This window comes from Trematomus bernacchii, unplaced genomic scaffold (assembly GCF_902827165.1).
Source record: "Trematomus bernacchii unplaced genomic scaffold, fTreBer1.1, whole genome shotgun sequence".
Classification (NCBI taxonomy): Eukaryota; Metazoa; Chordata; class Actinopteri; order Perciformes; family Nototheniidae; genus Trematomus; species Trematomus bernacchii.
This window is the reverse complement of record NW_022987698.1, coordinates 1,122-22,074: the sequence shown is the minus strand read 5'-3', so window position 1 is coordinate 22,074 and position 20,953 is coordinate 1,122. Positions and strand designations below refer to the sequence as shown.

Genomic DNA, 20,953 nt, shown 5'->3' with positions numbered 1-20,953 from the left:
AATTAGTTTAAAAGGCCTGTTTGTTCCTCTTTGGTTAGAGTGTTATTTGTTGGCTGTGAAAATGTACTGTAGACGAACCCACTATTAAGCCAGTATGAGTATAAATAGTGTATACTGTAAATGTAAATATACATCTCGAGTTAACGCTTTGTATTTGGCATTCAGTCTCATTTGACTCAAAAATAGTAAAGAGTTGACAAAGCACAAACAAGATAAAACAAGACCAGAAGATTTTAACAGATTATCATGAACATGGTTATTTTAATGTGTGAAAACACAATGAAATCTTTTTTAGGTTTAATAAAAAAGGGTCAAATAAAGGATCAACTGAGAAGATCCCAAATCAACCTCCCTGCTAACAGCTCAACAGATGATTTGAAAGGGAATTAAAGTTCCAAATCCTTTTCTAATGATGAGGAAACAGTGTCAAAACTGCTCACAAATGCATGTTTGTAAAATGTTAAATATATAATGTATACTGTTACATCTCTGTACCATTTATAGTGCATACAAATAAATAAAATGTTTTTCTTCAAAAATGCATTTTTGTACACAGTTTTCCTCTGCTCTGGACCACAGAGCAAATACACTAGATTCACGTTCCTTTTCACCAAGGGTGAGAGATCAGATTATTTTGATATTTAGCGTCTCTGGTCTTAGACATGCTTTGTTATCATAAGCACAACATAGACAAAATACATAACATTAACGTCAGACATCTCCCCGAGCTTTTGCCATGGGTTGGAATTGAAGGGGAATAAGTTGTAAAAATAAGATTCACAACAAACAAGAATAACTGAAAAATACATTGTTTTCATCTGCACTTACAAAGCTCATGTATCCAAGGGTGATTAAGACATTTAATTGATGCAACAGATGTCTTCTCTATACTGTATCTGTGTATATCAGCAGCACATTGACCCCCATGATTCTATTCTACTTCTTCATTATGTAACTATCAGTCACAATCAAATATTGAGAATACTTTTGAAGACTCGCTTGAAGTTCCCATTGCACAGTGGGTATATAAAAGGGTTGAGAGTGGAGTTGATGTAACCTAGCCATATTGTGAACATGTGAAGGTCATGGTGCACACACTCTCTGCAGAACGCCATGACCATGAAAGCTATGAAGTATGGTATCCAACACAACAAGAAAGCAGCAATTATAAAGCCCAGTTGCTTGGCTGCCTTGTGCTCCTTGTGGATCCTCAGGCTTTGGATACGCTGACGTGATTGGTCAATAAACCTTTGCCACGTCTGTCTCAGAGTCACTGCATTTGGTGATTCCAATGTGGCATCTTCAGCCTCTTCTTTGGTCCAGGGCAGAGTGTGACTGGGGTCGTAGTTGTTGTAGAGACCGGAGGTGTATCTTTGCACATCTGAAACCTGGTTGATATCACAGACACCACTCACTGACTTTGTCACTGTCACGTGACATTCATTTAAAGAAGCTTGAATTTTGTTCTCATTATTCCCCTCTGGGCAGTTAATGTCTTGTGGCACTGCAGGTTGATTCAGAGGAATCTCAGTGTTTGACTGCTTCTCCTCAGAAGACAACGAGCAACCTTTGACCTTTTTTCCCATTCTGAATCGTTTGGTTGTCATGGCTAGCAATGACGTATGCTGGCACTTGACACCAATTTTTCTGTGTGCTCTGGATGAAGACATTTTAGTTCTTTTGAGATCTTCGAGGGAATATGGCTGATCTAGGGTGTTCTGGTCCAACAAGCGTTGTTTTTTAGAGAGTTTCATTGGAACGTTACATTCCCTCTTTGGTGATTCGGGGTCATTTTTTACAGGCGTCTGGGCATTTTGTCCATTCTCATTTTCCCCAAACGAGTCAGTCGGATTAATGATTCTCTCTCTGTCTCTGAGATGTTGCCGTACTGCCAAGTAGATGTGCGTGTAAAACCACAACATCAAAATTGATGGTACATAGAAGTTAAAGACGGCAGTTACAACCTTAAACCACGTGACAAAGCGGAAGTCAGTGTCACACTTGTTCTCCTCCTCAGGTTTAAGGTCTACATGACTGAAAGACCTCCATCCTAAAATTGGAATAATCCACATCATGGACAGCAACCACGCTCCAGAAATCATCACAGTGGCTTTGCCCCGCGTTCGATATTTTAGGTACTTAAGCGGCTGTCTTACAGAGCGGTACCGATCCAAACACAGAATAAACAAGCTGAAAATTGATGCTGTGCTAGCCACATAGTCCATAATAAGCCAAAATTGGCAGACTGCCCGCCCCAACTTCCATTCATCCTCCAACAAATACACAAGGTTTAGAGGCATGACTGTGGTCCCTACGATCAGATCTGCCACAGAAAGGCTGACAATGTAGAGGTTCCCGACAGTGTGGAGGCTCTTCTCTTTCTTCACTGCGTAGAGGACGAGCAAGTTCATCAAGATGGTGAGGAGGGAAAGAAACCCCAGGCTGACCCCCAGCAAGGCATTATGAAAGCGGCCATGGAGGGTCAGGGTGTGATTGCTCCTCAGATCCTCTGCATCGAGGAGGCCACTCCAGCTGCTGTTGCTGTTATTGACATATCTTAGTGTGTTAGGGTGGAGAGGGTCTGTGGAAGGGGACAGACCGGACTCCATCTTGGTAGGTGAGACTGTCACCTATAGATCCAGTCATATCCTGTATAATCGTAGAAGAGTGTGTTTTAAACCGTCGACCAAAACATACTCATGTCTCAGTTTGGATCATTCACTGACAGCCTCACTACCAGTTCATATGTTTGGTCAAAGGAGGGATATAATCCAGTTTAAGGCGTTAATCATTGTGGTCTTGATCTGTAGTTCATTCCAAATTGCACCTGGAAAACATAAAGCAAAGAAGATTCAAATGTGTCATATATATTTGTCCTCCTACTGAAAATTAAAGTCCCTATTCACACAAAATGTAAAGGTACAGTTGCTGTTATATTCAAAACACACATTCATTTTAGCCAGTCTCATGATGTCTGCCTCAATAGACCTGTTTACTGTCTTAGCTTCACAGTTTGTGGGCTGGTAGGTATAACAGTGTTGGTACTGTAGGTACGCACTCCAGATACCCCTTTGTCTCACATCATATCTATTAACATCAAGTTTAAGATTGTATAAGACATGCAAATGTGAGCATGATTTTGGAATAAATAACTGTGTTTGGAGGCCAATCATAGTCTAATATACAACTTATTAAAGTGTGATGTGCAAACTGGAAATTCCCATTGCTCACACATTTGGAAGTGTTGACATCTTGTGTCATCTTGTGTCAAGCAGGTAAAGATTTGAAATGAAAAATATTTGCGCATTAATAGGTTCTGAACATTTCAGTGAGGTAGACAGAGTAGATGTTATTGTAATAGTGGAAGAAATATTAAAGTACCAATACATTAATGTATTCAATATACTGCCTAAGTAAAAGCATTATCAGCCAAATGTATGAAACGAGACAGACAATCTGGGTAATTTGCACCTATAATAGCTTATCTCAAATGAATAAATGTTAAAATACAGCTTGTCACATCCTGTTAACCTATTCCCTTTTTTGGTTTGTATGTACAGTATTTATTGGCCCCAATATCTCTTGCTCTTGCTCTTTCTCTTTCGCTGTCCAGCTGGCTTTCTTTAACACTCACACAAAGGGGAGGATGGCAGAGCCCATCAGCGACACAGCAGACAAACTGTCTGTTTGGAGGAAAGGAGGCAATAACCACATTTAATAACATATTTAAATCTGTAAAGCACAGCAGAAAGTCTAATTTTAGAACATATCAATAAGCCACCTTTAGTTGATCAATCATCTCAACCTTTGGGGTATTGATTTAAAAAGAGTGAAATAAGCCTGTTGCCATGGAGGCAGCTGTTTTCTTTTTCTATAGACTTTTTGCTTTATGATAAATCGTTGCCCTAAAATACGTAATTTGGTCTCTTAAGGACACTAACTCAAACCTAAGTATGAAACATGACCAATAAAGAGAAAACATTTCTGATTTTTGAAGACCACCACCATCCTCTCATATTGAATTCTGACACAACAACAAACTCATGTCACGGTAGACAGCAAAAGCCATCCTGCAGGATAAATAAATGAAAAATACAGATTATGAACATGTAGGTTTGGCATGTCATGAATAAGCAAATGTACTGATATGTAAATATCTAATCTAAATCTAATCTAAACAGAACTCCTGTACAAACGAAAGATTTAACCCCCATTCTCTACTTCTTCACTATTTATCCAGCGGATATGAATTTTCTTTTGTGCCTGCTTACTCACAGATGACTCATAAAAAACAGAAAGTGTTGAGTTCTTAGTCTGAAAAAACACCTCCCATCCAAGAGTTTTTTTTATCAGAGCATCCTCAGAGTGTGACTCACTCTAACTGTCATCATTGATATTAAAATTAGTATTAACATTTCCTTGCATCAATCCCCTGTGTTTACATCTTGTGGCTCCACGAAATTCAATAATTACATGTAACTAAGCCAGGGAGACTGATCATAATGGAGGCAGTTAACAAACTATGGCACTATCCTGTGGATGTTGATGAATGTTGAGAATCCTTTCAGATGTAATTAAATCAGGTATGACACTGACATATTCCAACACTCAAGGCTTTAGAGTGGTGATAAAGAAGTTGTTATGCCACATTTGAACCAATTACCGTGAAGGCACAACTGAAACTCTTGTACATACGGTATTGTACATTTATGCATAATATTTTAAGCATATACTAGAAATGTGTGTGAAATGAATCCACCCAAGAAGTGGAAACGTTATTTATCATTAGCTTGGATTAATCTCTTTGTCGTTGAATGTGGATCTGAGCTGAAATGTGTGATTATAAACATGTTCTCTCACTGGTTTCATATCCTCTGTGTTTATACTATAACTGTCTCCGCAACACTAACATTTAGGGAATATATTAGCCTCACGGAATACTGTTGCGTGTTTTCCCTGCATTTGAGCAGAACGCCTCTCCTTATCGCACCAGAATAGGACAGGCTATTTATCCAACGCTAATTGTTCAATATAATCATCTGTAATGACCCTTGCCTCCCTGATTTCATTACTAAAGAGCGGGAACACACATTCATATTTTGAGACCTGGAGCCGCTTTATCACAATGAATAATGGAATTAAACAGTGCAGGTCGGTGCGCAGGGAACCACCTGTTGAGCCGCGGCTGCCGAAAACTTTTAGGCTTTCAGCTCAATCGACAAACACGTCCATATCTAGTTACAATGCCGATAATGAAATGTTTTTTTCAGTTAACTTACTATTATTAAAAATCTAAAAATGTAAGTTAATGCTTCTGGCCAGTGAAGGTAGACTATTTCTAGACTTACCAATCATGCATGCATTTCCAGGAAAGTCGGTGTTATTCCAGCTTGTATTCCGGGTGAATTGGTGAAAATCAGAAAACGAGTGAGGCTTTCCCTCTTTGCTTGGGCAAGACATATTCAGAGATATCGGAGCGATAGGATAGCGAGCGCGAGCGAGAGTAGCGCGAGAGCTCGATAGCTGAATCTCGATACGCATATCGATGTCTATCTCTCTCTGCTCTTTCTCTCTCTTCCTCTTCCTCTCCCTCTCTCCCTCTCCCTCTCCCTCTGTCTCTCCGTCTCTCTCTCTGTCTCTCTGTCTCTCTGTCTCTCTCTCACAGACTTTGGAGTTCACATGAGCAGTCATAAAAAATAACTTATTACTAAAATGGGTTTTTACCTTATGACATATGCTCCCTCTGTGTATGATTCACTGGACAGATACACCCAGACTGTGAGCTGCGGTTTTGTAACTTCCCTTGGTCATGAACCAGTGTTATCTAGACATTACAATTATGTGTAAGGTACAAGTCAGTGGGATGAATTGCTCACTCATTCTTCCTTACATACCTGTATCTTACTGTTTGGAAGTGTGCTCTTCATCCTTAAAACAACTATAAATGCAATAGTCTTATTAAAAAACTATTCAATACATATTATTAAGAAGCCTTGTAAAATTGAGCATATCAATTTTTTAAACATGTATTTTTTTTAAATGTCATGCTATGAAAGTAATCATTTGATATCCTTTTTTATAACATTATGGAAATATTCATAGAGCTAAAACAAATCCACTTTCACACTGGGTACAAAGGTCTTATTTCAAGACATTAGTGTGACCATGATTTAAGAGATGTTTGTGGGTTTGGCATACATAAAGCTCAAAAGGGGATTAAAAGATAATGTATTTCCATTGTTGGGGTGTAATCATTGATCAAGGCTAACATTCATTTTAGAATCTGTATTTTACGTTTGGTTTATAAAATAATGAGGAACCTTAGCACTCACTGTGCCCAGCAGTGGCAGTTACCTTCCTGATGTTTATCCAATAATAATTTCAAAACACACTGATGTAAATGTCATCAAGTTTACCCAGCAAGCCTAATATTAAAGCATGACGTGATGGGTTTGTGACACGCTTTCAGGAGTATTTTGCATTTTATTTTATTGGATTCCTCACCTGAAGAGCCAAGGTCTTTAGCTATATGGCTCAGCAGTTGTCTTATTTCCTCCCAAGCCAAATGTGTCTCACCCTCTCTCCAGTTTATGGGCATATTGTATTTTTATTAGGGCTGTCAAGTTAACGCGTTAATAACGCGTTAACGCAAAAAAAAATTAACGCCACTAATTATTAACGCGATTAACGCATGTGTATTTTTTGTCCTCGGCTGCCGTAGTTTCAGAGCGCATCGAGTGAATACCATCGACAAGCTGATGCTGACAGCCTCGCTCCTGCCGCCCGCTTGTGGCAGACCACACTTCCACGCTCACCGGCAGGCCCGGACTGGCCATCGGGAGGACCGGGAGGGAGTGTGTATGTGTGGCGCGACTGGCGCGAGCGAGGCACACCTTACGTGTTGTTGTTGTTAGCATCTGGTGCTAGCTAGCTGCGCTAACGGATATAAGGAGCTGTTTCAATGACATTTCGCCGACAACTGCGCCGAGCACTTGACTTTATGCAGTGGGACATTGTACGAAAAGTCAGCACACTCAGCACGGATAGTACGCGCAACATGATTGCAGCGTCCAGGCAGCTCCCATTCGAGTATATTATGCCTTGAGCTGCACATAGCTCCAACGATTCATCAGTGTACACACACACACACACACACACACACACACACACACACACACACACACACACACACACACACACACACACACACACACACACACACACACACACACACACACAGTATTATTGTATGAGAGAGGTTCCAGGTTGAATTGAGGCGAATATTTGTAATGTTCAGAGGTTGTTGTGTTTAATATTCATGAGAATATTTGTCATTGTTCAAATGATAATAAACAAACATATAAAGCATATTTGTCCACTCATATGTTGATAAGAGTATTAAAAACTTGAAAAATATCCCTCTAAGGTACATTTAGAACAGATAAAAAATGTGCGATTAATTTGCGATTAATCGCGATTAACTATGGACAATCATGCGATTAATCGCGATTAAATATTTTAATCGACTGACAGCCCCTAATTTTTATATTCAATTTTATATTCAATTTCAAGAACACTTTACCTGAGGAGGAAAACAAGTATTCCACTGCACTTCATAGATGTTCAGTATATGAAAAACCTTGAAACCCAATGATGCAGAGCAGCAAGTCGCCTGAGTGCAGCTGTAATCCGTCACAATTCTGTCTCAGCCTATTAGTTGGAGACCAGACTTAAAGTGCACCTATCATGCTATTTTTAGGCAATAGCATAGGTCTCAGATATATACATATAAAAAACTTGTCTATGAAGTGTTTTGCTCAAAATACCAAACAGATCACCCATTCTAGCCATGCCTCAGATCCCTCTATTTCACTTCCTGTTTCAAAAGTGCTGATTTTGGGTATAAGGCTTTAAAAAAAAAACATTGATGAAAAAAAAAAGCTTTCTCTCTTGCCGGTTATACCACAAGGTGAATTCCTTTTTATATCCAGCTTCTTCACACACATGCTCTCCAGTACAGGTTAGCTCTGAGTGTTAGCGATGCTAATGTAAACACCGACCATATTACGTCCAAAAAAGTCGGGCATTTCCGATGTTACGTTATATCGGACGCAAATCTGGATCAGCTCCGTTGTACCCCCGTTTTTAGAGATTTGGGTACGGAGGAAAAGAGAGAGGGTTTTATTTTCTGATGCTGCGTGAGTTCCCTGACACACCGGGGACACATTTATTAGGGCTGTCAGTCGATTAAAATATTTAATCGCGATTAATCGCATGATTGTCCATAGTTAATCGCGATTAATCGCAAATTAATCGCACATTTTTTATCTGTTCTAAATGTACCTTAGAGGGATATCTTTCAAGTTTGTAATACTCTTATCAACATATGAGTGGACAAATATGCTTTATATGTTTGTTTATTATCATTTGAACAATGACAAATATTCTCATGAATAATAAACACAACAACCTCTGAACATTACAAATATTCGCTTCAATTCAACCTGGAACCGCTCTCATACAATAATACAATACAGTGTGTGTGTGTGTGTGTGTGTGTGTGTGGTGTGTGTGTGTGTGTGTGTGTGTGTGTGTGTGTGTGTGTGTGTGTGTGTGTGTGTGTGTGTGTGTGTGTGTGTGTGTGTGTGTGTGAGGAGAGAGAGAATGTGGAGACACTGTGATGGATCGTTGGAGCTATGTGCAGCTCAAGGCATATATGCTCGAACGGGAGCTGCCTGGACGCTGCAATCATGTTGCGCGCACTATCCGTGCTGAGTGTGCTGACTTTTCGTACAATGTCCCACTGTCTGGCTACCTGCATAAAGTCAAGTGCTCGGCGCAGTTGTCGGCGAAATGTCGCTCCTCTGTTTTCATCTAAACAGCTCCTTATATCCGTTAGCGCAGCTAGCTAGCACCAGATGCTAACAACAACAACAACACGTAGGTGTGCCTCGCTCGCCCCACACATACACACACCCTCCCGGGCCTCCCAATGGCCAGTCCGGGCCTGCCGGTGAGCGTGGAAGTGTGGTCTGCCACAAGCAGGCGGCAGGAGCGGGGCTGTCAGCATCAGCTTGTAGATGGTATTTTAAACTTGATGCGCTCTGAAACTACGGCCGAGGACAAAAAATACACATTTTAATCACGTTAAAATAATTAGTGGCGCTAATTTTTTTTTGCGTTAACGCATTATTAACTTGACAGCCCTAATATTTATATAAAATACATCAAAAAGGGCATTTTGCATGATAGGTCCCCTTTAATATTTTCATTATCCTGATATAACAAATGACTTCTTTGCCTGATGGTGTCAAATGTGTAAAACCCTGTGTGAAAAAAGATATGACTTTTAAACAAGGGAAAACAATGTTGACATTATGTGTACAATTGAGCACAGTATGCTTTTATACTGTATTTTCTTTTCTTCCCCTGACTGAATTAAATGTAGTTAAATTGTAAACTTTGATCAAATTGTGCAAGCTGTTGTTTGTTTAGCCAAATATTTAGCAACAGGCAGTTTTTGAGTGAACAGTTACTATAACTTGCTATATTTATTTTTGTTTTACCACTAACAGGTCATGTGATGACACCTGACCCAGTTCCATTGGCTGAAGAAGACTGAGATGAGGCTAAAACCACCACAATGATGGTAGGTGAACATTTAAGCCTACATTATTTCGCTAATGTTCTTTGGGGTTCCAAATTAATTTCTGTTGTTGTGTAATGTGATTATACAACAAAATAATATAATGTGATTATATTATGTCACATCTGCTTGCGCTTATTGTCTGCTCAGCATTGTTTTGTTTTAATTCCTTGCATTGTACATGTCTTAATTTGCATGTTGCTTGCCTCAAACCTCTATGCTTTCTGTCTCCTTCAACATGTTACTTGGCTGCACTGTGTTGTTCTAATGTTACATGTTGTTTGCTTTATTTGTTGTTCGATTTGCAATGTACTCAGGAGGCAACATTTGCAAATGAGCCTTTTGGCTATCACAGGCTCATTTATAGTGATGAAATAAATCACATAGTATACACTATTTAGGACAAATTACCCTTTCAGAAGTCCTAAGTTTAATGACCATAGCTGACACCAAACATGAGCAACAGCTGAGAGTCAGCCTCAGACCCGTTCCAGACACTTTTAATTGCATAAAAGTGTCTCGCAGCTGCTGTAGATGGCTGCATTGATAACTAGAACATGGAAGTGTAGCTGTTATTTGACTAAACACTGCAGATAACTGGTAAAAAAAACTTTTATGTATCATTTTAATCCTCAAGGAGAGTCGTAACAATATTATTTACATTAGTTTAGTTTAGTTTAGTTTAGTTTAGTTTATTTTTTTTTTCGAGCGTGTAAAACCAAAGAAAATACAAATGAAACAAAAGGTGATACAGACATGATACAGTACTATACAAATGAATGCAATAACAAAACGAAACATTTAAATAATAATTGAATAATCTGCAGTATCATTGTCTGATATCAATAAACAATAAACAACAAAGCTTTAGCTAATTACACATCCGAAAAGGGGTCTTAATTACATTAATCTATATTAATAGCTCGGGTCACAAGAATTTCATTGCAATTTATACACTGTAGCTTATAAAACCTGTGAATCTTGAATCTATATGAATAGCTCCACACACTTACACAATTATTTTTGAATTACTGTGGAGATGGATAAAGTGTTGCTAACATTCCTGTTCAAACCCTACAGAAGAAAACGGAGGGTGAAGAGGTGAAAAAGAAAGGGAGGAAGGAAGAAAGGGAGGGAGGGAGTGTGTAGTTAAAGGGAGGAATGGAGGATTAGATCAAAAGGAAGGAAGGTTTCAAGAAAGGGACCAGTGTGTGTGTGTTTGTGTTTTTATTGAGGAGAGGATAAGGCGAGAAGGAAACGGTTACCTAAATTGAAAAAAGTGTCACTAAAGGAACAGAAGGTGGTGACAGAAGTGTCCTTATGATGCCCTTTGAGAAAACCCCCATTTTGACAAACACCATCAAGTCGAGTAGAGCTGCTCTGTGCCAAAGAGCTTGAATGGATTCATGAAAACAGGAAGCCAACCAGTGCTGACAAACTGCCTGAGGGTTTTAAGGTTAAAACTTGGTTAGATTGGACAAGGACATCATCAAGGATTGATAAGTTAATTGAGCAGCAAGGGATTTCATATGGGTTGATCAATATGTATAATCTATAATTCATACATAACTTGGAGTAAAATGTAAAACCTTGATCCAAACTGCACACAAATGTGACTGATATGAATTTGCAGTATAGTGACAAGATTTATTCTATTCGTGCTCAAAAGCTTTGTGAGTAATTTGATTTATTTTGTGTTTATTTTGTGCTCACTTGATTGTAGTGCTTGTGAATACAGTACGCATTGATGTGAGGATGTGTGTGAATGAGTGCGTCACAGGTCTTCCTAATTCGATTAGGGCCAATCTGTACTATTGGAGCCCATAATAGCCTGTAATTACAGAGTGTAAGGAAAAAAACAGACTAGTTACAGCGCATTGTTGTGTGGGTTAATTATATCTTTCAAATTAAGCCAGATGCTTCTAATGGAAGTAAATAACTGTCCACAGTCATCAGTGTTATTATTTTGTGCCTGATTTTCAAAAATAATTTGCCAAAACACAATATCTATGTTCCTCTAACACCGCAGCTATTGGGATTGGACCATAAACATTTTCTGTGAGCATTAACATGCTTTAAGTGTTTTTTTTCTTTCTATGAGACAACAAATATATTATCCAATGTCTCTTCTCGTCCTTTCCATGGCAAGGCTTGCAACATGGCAGACCGTGTTTGTGTATTGTAGGCCAACAGGGACATCTGCTGGTCAGGTTTATTTCTGCTGAGATGCTCCATGAAAGAGGTCTGGCAGTGTATGTGTGTGCTATATGTGGGTCATTTACAAGCTAACAAAACAAATACAAGCTCTCTTTAGTCCTTTGAATCAGCGTAACCTTCAGTAAAGCCTTTGATATCTCAAGACCAGTCATATCATCTCCAGTATTAAACGCACTGGCCAGTAGATCAGAGTCTCTTGTACATAAATGGAGGAGAAAATCTCTGGCTAATCTCCCTTCACAAGTGGGATTTACTCACTGTTAGCACTGAGAGTTGACTCAGTTACCCTTTGTAAACAAACCCCTCAAATGTCAACTGTGAACAGAAAAGGAGGCTTATAACAACTCAAGACTGCCAATCAATACATTTATTTCGTCCTCCTTTCCCCATCCTTTACTCGTCCTCATATGTTCTTCCCTCTGGCTCTCTGTTCTTCTCTCTTTTCTCCTGCCAATTTTGACACCACCTTAACTTTTCCTCTGCAGCTGCTCCTTCTCGTCCAATTCTGTCACTTTGTTTATGGTGTTTTTGCACATTCCTTATGAGACTCTTAATTTCTTTATTTTTTAACATTGACACAGCAAAGTGAGTTGGTAGTATAAAGGATTTCGATTTTTACTATATATACTGTATCACATCTTTTTTGGTAATGCATTACCAGCTTGTTTTTAATAGTAGTTGCATTTTATTTCATCGGGCTACAATTATTGATCATTTTCATAATAGATTAAACTGCAGATTATTTTGTTGGTTAATCAATTAATCATTTCGTTTTAAAACAAAGATAATTTATTGTTACTCAGAGGCCAATGTGACATCTTTAAACTGCTTCTTCTGTCTAACCAGAAGTCCATATCTCGTATAATACTGTAAAGAAATTCTTACATTAGAGCAGCTGTTCTGTTGAAAATATTCAGCAATAAAAACGTGATTAGATTGTCTAATTTATATATCAACTGATCATTTAAACCCTAATTTGATGTACTTTAGGTTGGTGGAATCTATGAAAAAATCATTAGATTAGATTATTAGTAATAATTATATTGGAGTAAAAGTAGAGCATTTCCCTCTGACCTATACTGGACAACTATATTCATTTATGAAAATGCTCAAGTGCATCAATTTTGTGTTTAAGTTCTGTACTTGATTTAATGCACTTGATGGTAGGCTTGCTTTTCAGCCAGAGTAATTCAAAAAAGCATCCGTCCTTCTTAAGTGTCCTTGAGCAACACACTTAATCCTCACCAGCTCCAGTTTTGGATTTTTAACAGCGGCTGTATCTGTGCAGCATGAACCAAATCTCTTTCAAAAGAGAACTGCGTTAACATGTCATTTCAGGGCTTAGTCATGTTGTTTTGATGATGCATTTACTCGCAGAATAAAAAACAGAACATAAAAGGGAATGTTTTGTAAGGCAGATATCATTTTTTCATTGTTATTTTATCATTAATTAGAATGTTCATGATGAAGGCACCAATTTCTACAATGAGTAACAAATGAGAATAAAACATATTCTGTGACACATTGCAATCAGCCAGACAATATGAATACGTCATCAATGTGCCTTCCAGTTGACTTAATTTCAACATCTTGTCTGCACGTCAGCATTTTCAAGCCTTGCTGGATCTGATAAGTGCTTTTGTCAGGCTGCATATCGGGGCCCTCTTCAGCAGCAGTCTTTTTACCGTCGTTGAGGCGAGGAGACTGGCATTAACTAGGATGACAGAGACCCACTTCATACGCCCTCTACATCATCTTCACTTTCCCTTTTATAAACCTCTCATCAGCCTCTCTCTCTCTCTCTCTCTCTTTCCACTCCTTCTTCCTCTCGATCACCCCGTCTCTCGCTCAAATCCCTCTTCGCTCCCCTCTTCCACTTAATTTTCTCCAATTTACTCCGCTTCCCCCACCTCCATTCCTCTCTCTGCCTTCCTCCATCCCTCAGTCTCTTGGGCATTTGCAGTCACATAGTCAGGCATGTGAGGTGAAGGATTTATGTAACCTGCTCTCTTCATACAGTGTCTGTCTGTCTGTCTGTCTGTCTGTCTTGTCTGTCTGTTGTCTGTCTGTCTGTCTGTCTCTCTACAGAAGTGATACAATTGCCAATAATGTCGGTGCTACAGGAGTCTTAATGACGAAGAATCCTATTGTAATTGCATGTGCAAAGCTGGATATACTATTAACTGGTTATGTTGTTTCCCTGTCCGTCAAAGTAATAAGGGATTTTTGTTTGTTAATTAATTATATACACATGCAGTCTCATTTCGTCATATCCCGCTGTAAGTTATTATGCTGAACACAGATTAGTTGAAAATTAATCCTTACAGTTAAATCATTTCTCAATATTGGGGGGAAAAAACAAACAAATAAAAAGCTTTATCCGTCTGGAGTAAGCAGAAATTGTGAGGTGTTAGCATACTGGATAATTCCATCCCACCAAGTAGCAGATAATGTGCAGGTAGGCAATATTCAGTCAAAGCCGCCTGATAGATAGCAGAGAGGCTCATCATGCAAGTCCATCCTTCCTGAAATGTAATTTATATTCCTCAGAAAAACTTGGTCTGAATAACAACTGGCTGACTGGGGTCTTAAGGTATTTCAGCACATGAGCTCTCTAATAAGGAATCATTATTCAGAATTGAGCGGGAAAAAAATTGAATTGTAAGTAAGTCCAAGGATTGCATTTACCGTTCATATTCTTTTCCATAAGCACATTTTCTTAGCTGGTTTTTCTTTTAAGACTCATTAAAAGACCAAATGTGATAAAGATGTCTAAATTACTACACCTACTAAGATATGACAAACCAAAATAGTGTTTCAACTTCAGTGACATAAGACTCCTTAATTCACATCACTTTACAGCAAGGAAACACATTTTAATTTCATTTTTGACCATTTTTATTAAAATATTTTGATATTCTGATGCAAATTAACATTTATTTGTATCTATTATTCATAAAAATTCCATACAATGTTTTCACTGAAATGTTGATTTAACGTACTATGTCCTCTCTACTCGTATGCAAAGATGAATCTATTGGCTGAGATACAACTCCAAAATGCTAATTTCTACTGAGCATCTGACTCAGTTGTTGTTGACCAAAACAGACAAGACAGACACTGTGCATAATGTGTGGTGTGTGTGTGTGTGTGTGTGTGTGTGTGTGTGTGTGTGTGTGTGTGTGTTGTGTGTGTGTGTGTGTGGTGTGTGTGTGTGTGTGTGTGTGTTGTGTGTGTGTGGTGTGTGTGTGTGTGTGTGTGTGTGTGTGTGTCTTGGGGGGGGAGGATGCCTGGGTGGTGGATTGACTTGAACCCAGGGGCAGTCCTGGAATAGACAGAGTCACTCATCTGTTTCTAATGAAGAATAATGCTCTGCACTGGACACAGACAAAGCCCCCCACACACAGACACACACAGACACACACACACTCACAGACACACACACGTGACAAACATGCATACAAGTGGCGCACACACAGTCATGTGCTGCACACTGACACACATGCACCTTTAACACATGCCTAAGACCCCGCAGGCCCCATTAACAGTTTCTGGGCTTTAATGGCTCTCACACAATCTTCCAGACTCAAACAGATTCAAAGATAACACAAGGCATGTACACAAACACAACTATCGGGAGAGTAGCGTCATTGTTTCACGTTTGGAAATTATTTCTGTATGGAAAGCGATTTAACTTAACCTTTGCCCCCCTACTGGAAAGATTAATTGAAAGATATATACAATTAAATAGATATTGTTGTGGCTATATGTTTAAACATTTTCTTTCCTAAATGACAACTCTCATTTCTTTGAATACACTAGAGGTTGAACATGTAATTCAGAGACTTCGGGGAGCTTTATTTTAGTTTTTTTATTTGACAGGACAGCTGTGTTTGTCCCAAGGAATGTTACAGATTCTGCGCCCCAGGTTGGATGAAACAAAATAGTGTGTTTTATTTGAATAGTTAGTTTAGGGAGAGTGAGATAAATAATAACCAAAAACAAACAAAAAAATAGGTGGGAAGGATAGGATAGGAGTGTGCGTGTGTGTATTGTGTGGGGGTGCTGAGTGTGGGTGTGTTTGTATATGTCAGATTAAATATTTGTAGGGATCACAGAACATGATGATGGCAGATGTGTGTGTGTGTGAATGATGGTGTGCATGGTTAAAAGGCAGAAATAGGCTTTGAGTGAAATTGGTGCAGAAATTTGAAATTGGTGACTGGAATCCAGATCATGTGGTCTGTTAGTCTTCAGAGTCAGATGTGGAAATGATTCTTTAGATATTTGAAAAATATTTCTTGGGTCTTATAATAGTAAACAGGTCTAACCATAATGGAGGAAGATCTGAGATAAATTATTGAATGTTGATTATGGTCAGGAAAGTTTGAGATGCGTAATACTTTTACTGATTCATGATAAAACATTGGGTTTTACTGTTCCTATATATTGTAGACAAAAGGTTACATTTCAGTGCGACAAAGAATATTTTGCTTATCACACAGTTATAAAAACATATGTAGTCTATATGTCCACATCAAAGCAGGAAGACTCCTCTATTTGGTTTGATTTGGCGTTGCTCATGGCACTCGCCTGCCTGACTTGCGTTCGCTGTCACGCAATCGCTGGCAGGACGAAATGTGTTTTGAAGCAGAGGGTCTGCAGTTCTGAGCTCAGCAGTGCGTTGCATATCAAACATTACTGATAAAGTCATGTATGATGAGTCTCTTGGGGGAGAAGCATGATGACACTGGAATACAGTGGAAATGACACTGGGAGATAGCACAGTTAATGATGTTCAGCTGGCACCGATTTGCTACAGCATGAAAACCCTTTCAGATATAACAAATGATTATATTTGAAAATCACAAAATTCATTTGTAAATTCATTTTGTAAAATGTACTGCACTGTGTCATCAAATAGAAGCAGTGATTTTGAAGAATTTTGTGTTTCCTTTCATCTAGAGCAAAATGCATAATAGTAGAGTGAAAACACACACACTACCTGTAAGTTATGCATTTGGTTTGCCATCTACACAGAGAATAAATTAGGATTTGGCCAAATATGTTTTTAGGTGGACATTGAATGTCCCAGATCACTGATGAATGTAATCTTTGAATTGTGGGATACAGGGATATTAAAATAGCTCTTCTATTCTTGTGAATGGCACATTATAAATGTCTTGTAAACATTGGAATTCATCAGCGGCCCCTTTTGTTAGCATATTGTTATTAAGTTTACACATTTGTTGATGCCCTCCTAAACCTGATACATTTTTAAATAGTTAAACATTATTAGGGATAAATCCTGTGAGAGGAATCAAGGCAGAGTAGCATCAGCACATGTAGTTCCCTCTGGCAGCTGCGTGGTTACACTGCAGAGTTATTACAGTGTGTCACTCCTTATTTCATTAAGTGATGAAGGTAATGAAGAGGGTCAGGCATGGCAGGGCTTAGCAGAAGGTTTATTGTCAGACATTAAAAACTCTGACCGGTATATAAAACAAGCTTATGTCATTCCAACTAAGGCACATAAGCTAACTCTTAAAGTAATGTCTAATGCACTTGTGCAAAGAGAACAGGAAGCAAACAAGAAGGGGCTTATACGTATCATCCTTTCTGATTTAGCTTTTTCTGTTTCTTTTACATTTCATTTCACATCAAAATTATTCTCCCTCACTCTCTTTTTTTATTGTTATGCTAGCAGTGGCTATTGTAGCCTTGAGCTCCCGACCTTAAGTACAGAATTGTGCTGGGTTTGGTAAACTCACTTCTTTTTAACTCCACATCCCAAGGTATTTCTTTTTAAACTCATTGCCTTCAGTCCAAACCGACTGTGACTCATGTTTCGTCACTCGGGGCAAAATTAAGAAACAAAATGCTTCATACTGTAGGCATACCGTTTCGTTTTTGTGTTGCAACAATACATGCAACATTACGCTATTTCTCTTATGACAGGGATGCTTTCTCTCTTACACCCTTTCTCAGGAGGTCATACAAATAGAGAATCAGTTCGTTTTGCAGCCAACAACCTTCAGTGCACATACTGCATGTTTTTCCAGCTACACATATTGTAGAGCTAAGCGTCCTGGGGCTAAGGGACATTATACTAGAAAGAGAGAGAGAGAAAGAGAGAGAGAGAGAGAGAGACAAAGAGGGATGGAGGGAGAGAGAGAGGCAGATGTTATCTGTGCAATTTCAAGGCCTGTCCATCATGTGGCAGTGTGCAGCTTCTTAGGAGCTGCTGTCACAATGGAGCAGAGCCAGTCAAAGTCAGCATAATCCTTCTCTCTCTCTCTCTCTCTCTCTCTCTCTCTCTCTCTCCTCTCTCTCTCTCTCTCTCTCTCTCTCTCTCTCTCTCTCTCTCTCTCTCTCTCTCTCTCTCTCTCCTCTCTCGCACGCACGCACGCACGCACGCACGCACGCACGCACGCACGCACACACACACTTGCAGATATGTCTGGTCTTTATCTCTGTGTGCAGCTTGAAGCTTACAGCGTGCCTCCCCCCCTTCGTTCTCCTGCTTCTCTCTCTTTGATGCCTCTCTGGAAACATAGGACCTGCTAATGGAGACAAGGAAAAGGCTTCTTACTACATTGCCTTCTTGTCATTCATGCCAATTCATTACAGTAATGTTTAAAAAGGAAGGGCCAAAGGAAGAAAAAACAATACTGATTGCTGTGTCTGTTTTTCTTCTGTTTCAGAAGCGGCGATGTGTGACAAATGTTTTAATATTACGGTGAATGAAACAAATTACATTGAGGTTGAGAGACTTGCAGAAAAGGAAGGGCTTGAAGAATGGTCCATCTTTGTCTGCATATGCTAGGAGAAACGATTATTGTTGCTGCGTTTATTGTGGAAGACAGTCGCTTTCTTCTGTCTATTTCTTTGTCATTTCCCTTACGGGCCGTCTCCACGGCAGCGTTAAAAAAATCTTGAAACGCTTCTGCCCATTCACTTTGAATGGGGGTGACGTCACTTTTTTTCGCTTTCGCCGAAATGCATTGTGGGCAGGCGAGCGGAGATTCTCCAGGATTTTCAAGATCCCAAAGTGAACAATGTTCAACTTTTGAAGCTGAGGAGGAAGCGTCAGCCAATCAAATCCCATGTACGCAAATCATGACAGTTCAAGCTCTAGCCAATCAAACGGCGTGTATGCTGGGAGAGACAGACCGCAGGTCATTCCTCATATTCCAAAACATGGAGGAGAAATTAGCGGTAGCGGAATCAATCACCCGGTGCTTTATGACCAGACCTACCGGGATATAAACCGGAGGAGCCAGGCATGGAGGGAGGGTGGCAGAGACAGTGGTATGTTTTTCGCCTGTTTTGGGAGGTTTATATCCAGTTTACTTCGGGCTTTTTGGCTTCATATGTCGCGGGCGGGGAGATTCATGTGATTGGTTGATCGCAAAAAAAATCCCCAAGCCTCAGATACGCCCACCTCCAAGATTTTTTTAACGCTGCCGTGGGAGACGGCCCGTTACGCTCTCTTTTTTCTGTTCTACTTTTCTTTTATTATGAGACAGTTGACTATAATTAATATAAAATGTGAAATTACTTTGCAAGTACATCTGAGGTTGTTCAATTAGAATTATAAGGACAGAAGTTGTGTGTGTACCAAATAAAACACAATCAAAATAGTAAGATATATTTTTTCTTTCCAAGACTTCTGATATTGATGATGAAACTTTCTGAACAGCTGCTGATTGGACCCTAATGATGAGATTGTGTTATCAACATTTCATTGTGTTGTCTATTGTCTAGTTCTACGACTATACATCAAAATATGAAGTACATTTATTGGGATATAACGCCCTTATTTTCAATTATAAGGAATCTTAATGCTTTTAGACAATCGATTGCTTCTCAACACTCATACAACACACTTTTACTGACTGTTGACGAGGCCCAATCAACAAAACTAGTGTCTTACCTCACTAATGTACCTGTGACTGAGTCAATCCTGTGGGAAGTCTATCTGAAAGAGTTGGAATGACATGTTCAACAACCACACATTGGTGTCCACATGTTTTTGGTCATATAGTGTACCTTTCAGACACAAATCTTGAGATGCGTATGATCAAACCAAGCAACAACCTCCAGTGTTTAACAATTATTCCATTTAAATGATATTCAACCTATGCTCAAACGACAATCCACCTTCTTTTACCTACACATTTAGAGACTAGCACGTATCACATAAACCCGCCCCAGTCTCACACAAACACACACAAATCCTTCACACAAACACACTCGCTCTCTTCCTGTCACACACTCAGTCAGTGATCCTTACTGTGCAATCAAATTCATCTCTCTTCTACAGATTGACAGTTTGATTTATAGTGTTTTGTTTTGTGGCATTTTGAAGAATAATAGGAAACACTCAGTTATGACCTTATATGGCTTTATTCCACACCAACAATGGCGCCATCATATTGAAACCGCATGCCTGTGTTATTTAGAACAGCGCTCAGCATATTTTATATCAACAGTATATCCTAACAATAGCGAGAATGACTGCTTTTAAGATCCTCCAAATGTACTGTTGGCCTTTGTGTTAACAAGGTAAAACAAATATCAAGATTTAATAGAAGAGAAAATATAACATTTAGCTGAGATGCAATGTGTTTGTTTTTTAAGCACAAGATTAAACATAATAAATCACAAAAACTATAACAAAAATACAAATGAACACATTTTTGTCTTGTCTTGTGAAGATTCAAATTGGCTCTGCTACCACAATAAAGTTTTATTTAGGTTAAATGTGTCAGTATTTATAATAAAGTAACACATATGGAATAATAAACTATGAAGAAGGTGTGTGTTGTATCATTATTTTTGTAGATACTTTATGAGAACACTGAATGTGTTAGGAGTTTTTCCTGAAGTACTATTGTTAACACAAGACTTTCACTTGGAATTTTTGAGCTGCTGTATTCCTACTGGGATCTGTATATTTCACTAGTGATTTTGCCATCCAAAATTCCCATGAAATCCCCTTACCCAGCTAGCGGGAACGTTCTCACAACTTTGGCTAACGTTACCTACAGGTTCTAATAATGTTATAATCTGATGTTCAAAGAACCT

General features: G+C 38.9%; 1 protein-coding gene across 2 annotated transcripts; it reads right to left on the bottom strand.

Moving 5' to 3' along the window:
• Positions 1-264: 264 nt before the first annotated feature.
• hrh1 (histamine receptor H1) lies at positions 265-5,748 on the bottom strand. Of its 2 annotated transcripts, none has more exons than XM_034139225.1 (2): positions 5,725-5,748; positions 265-2,827 (listed from the first exon to the last, which is right to left on the bottom strand). In XM_034139225.1, exon 2 carries the CDS (start codon positions 2,607-2,609, stop codon positions 969-971), a length of 1,641 nt encoding a protein of 546 aa, XP_033995116.1. In that variant the 5' UTR covers positions 2,610-2,827; positions 5,725-5,748; the 3' UTR covers positions 265-968. The 2 variants fall into 2 exon arrangements, with proteins under 2 accessions (XP_033995116.1, XP_033995115.1); XM_034139224.1 differs by lacking the exon at positions 5,725-5,748 and adding an exon at positions 5,349-5,406.
• Between the last annotated feature and the right edge of the window lie 15,205 nt (positions 5,749-20,953).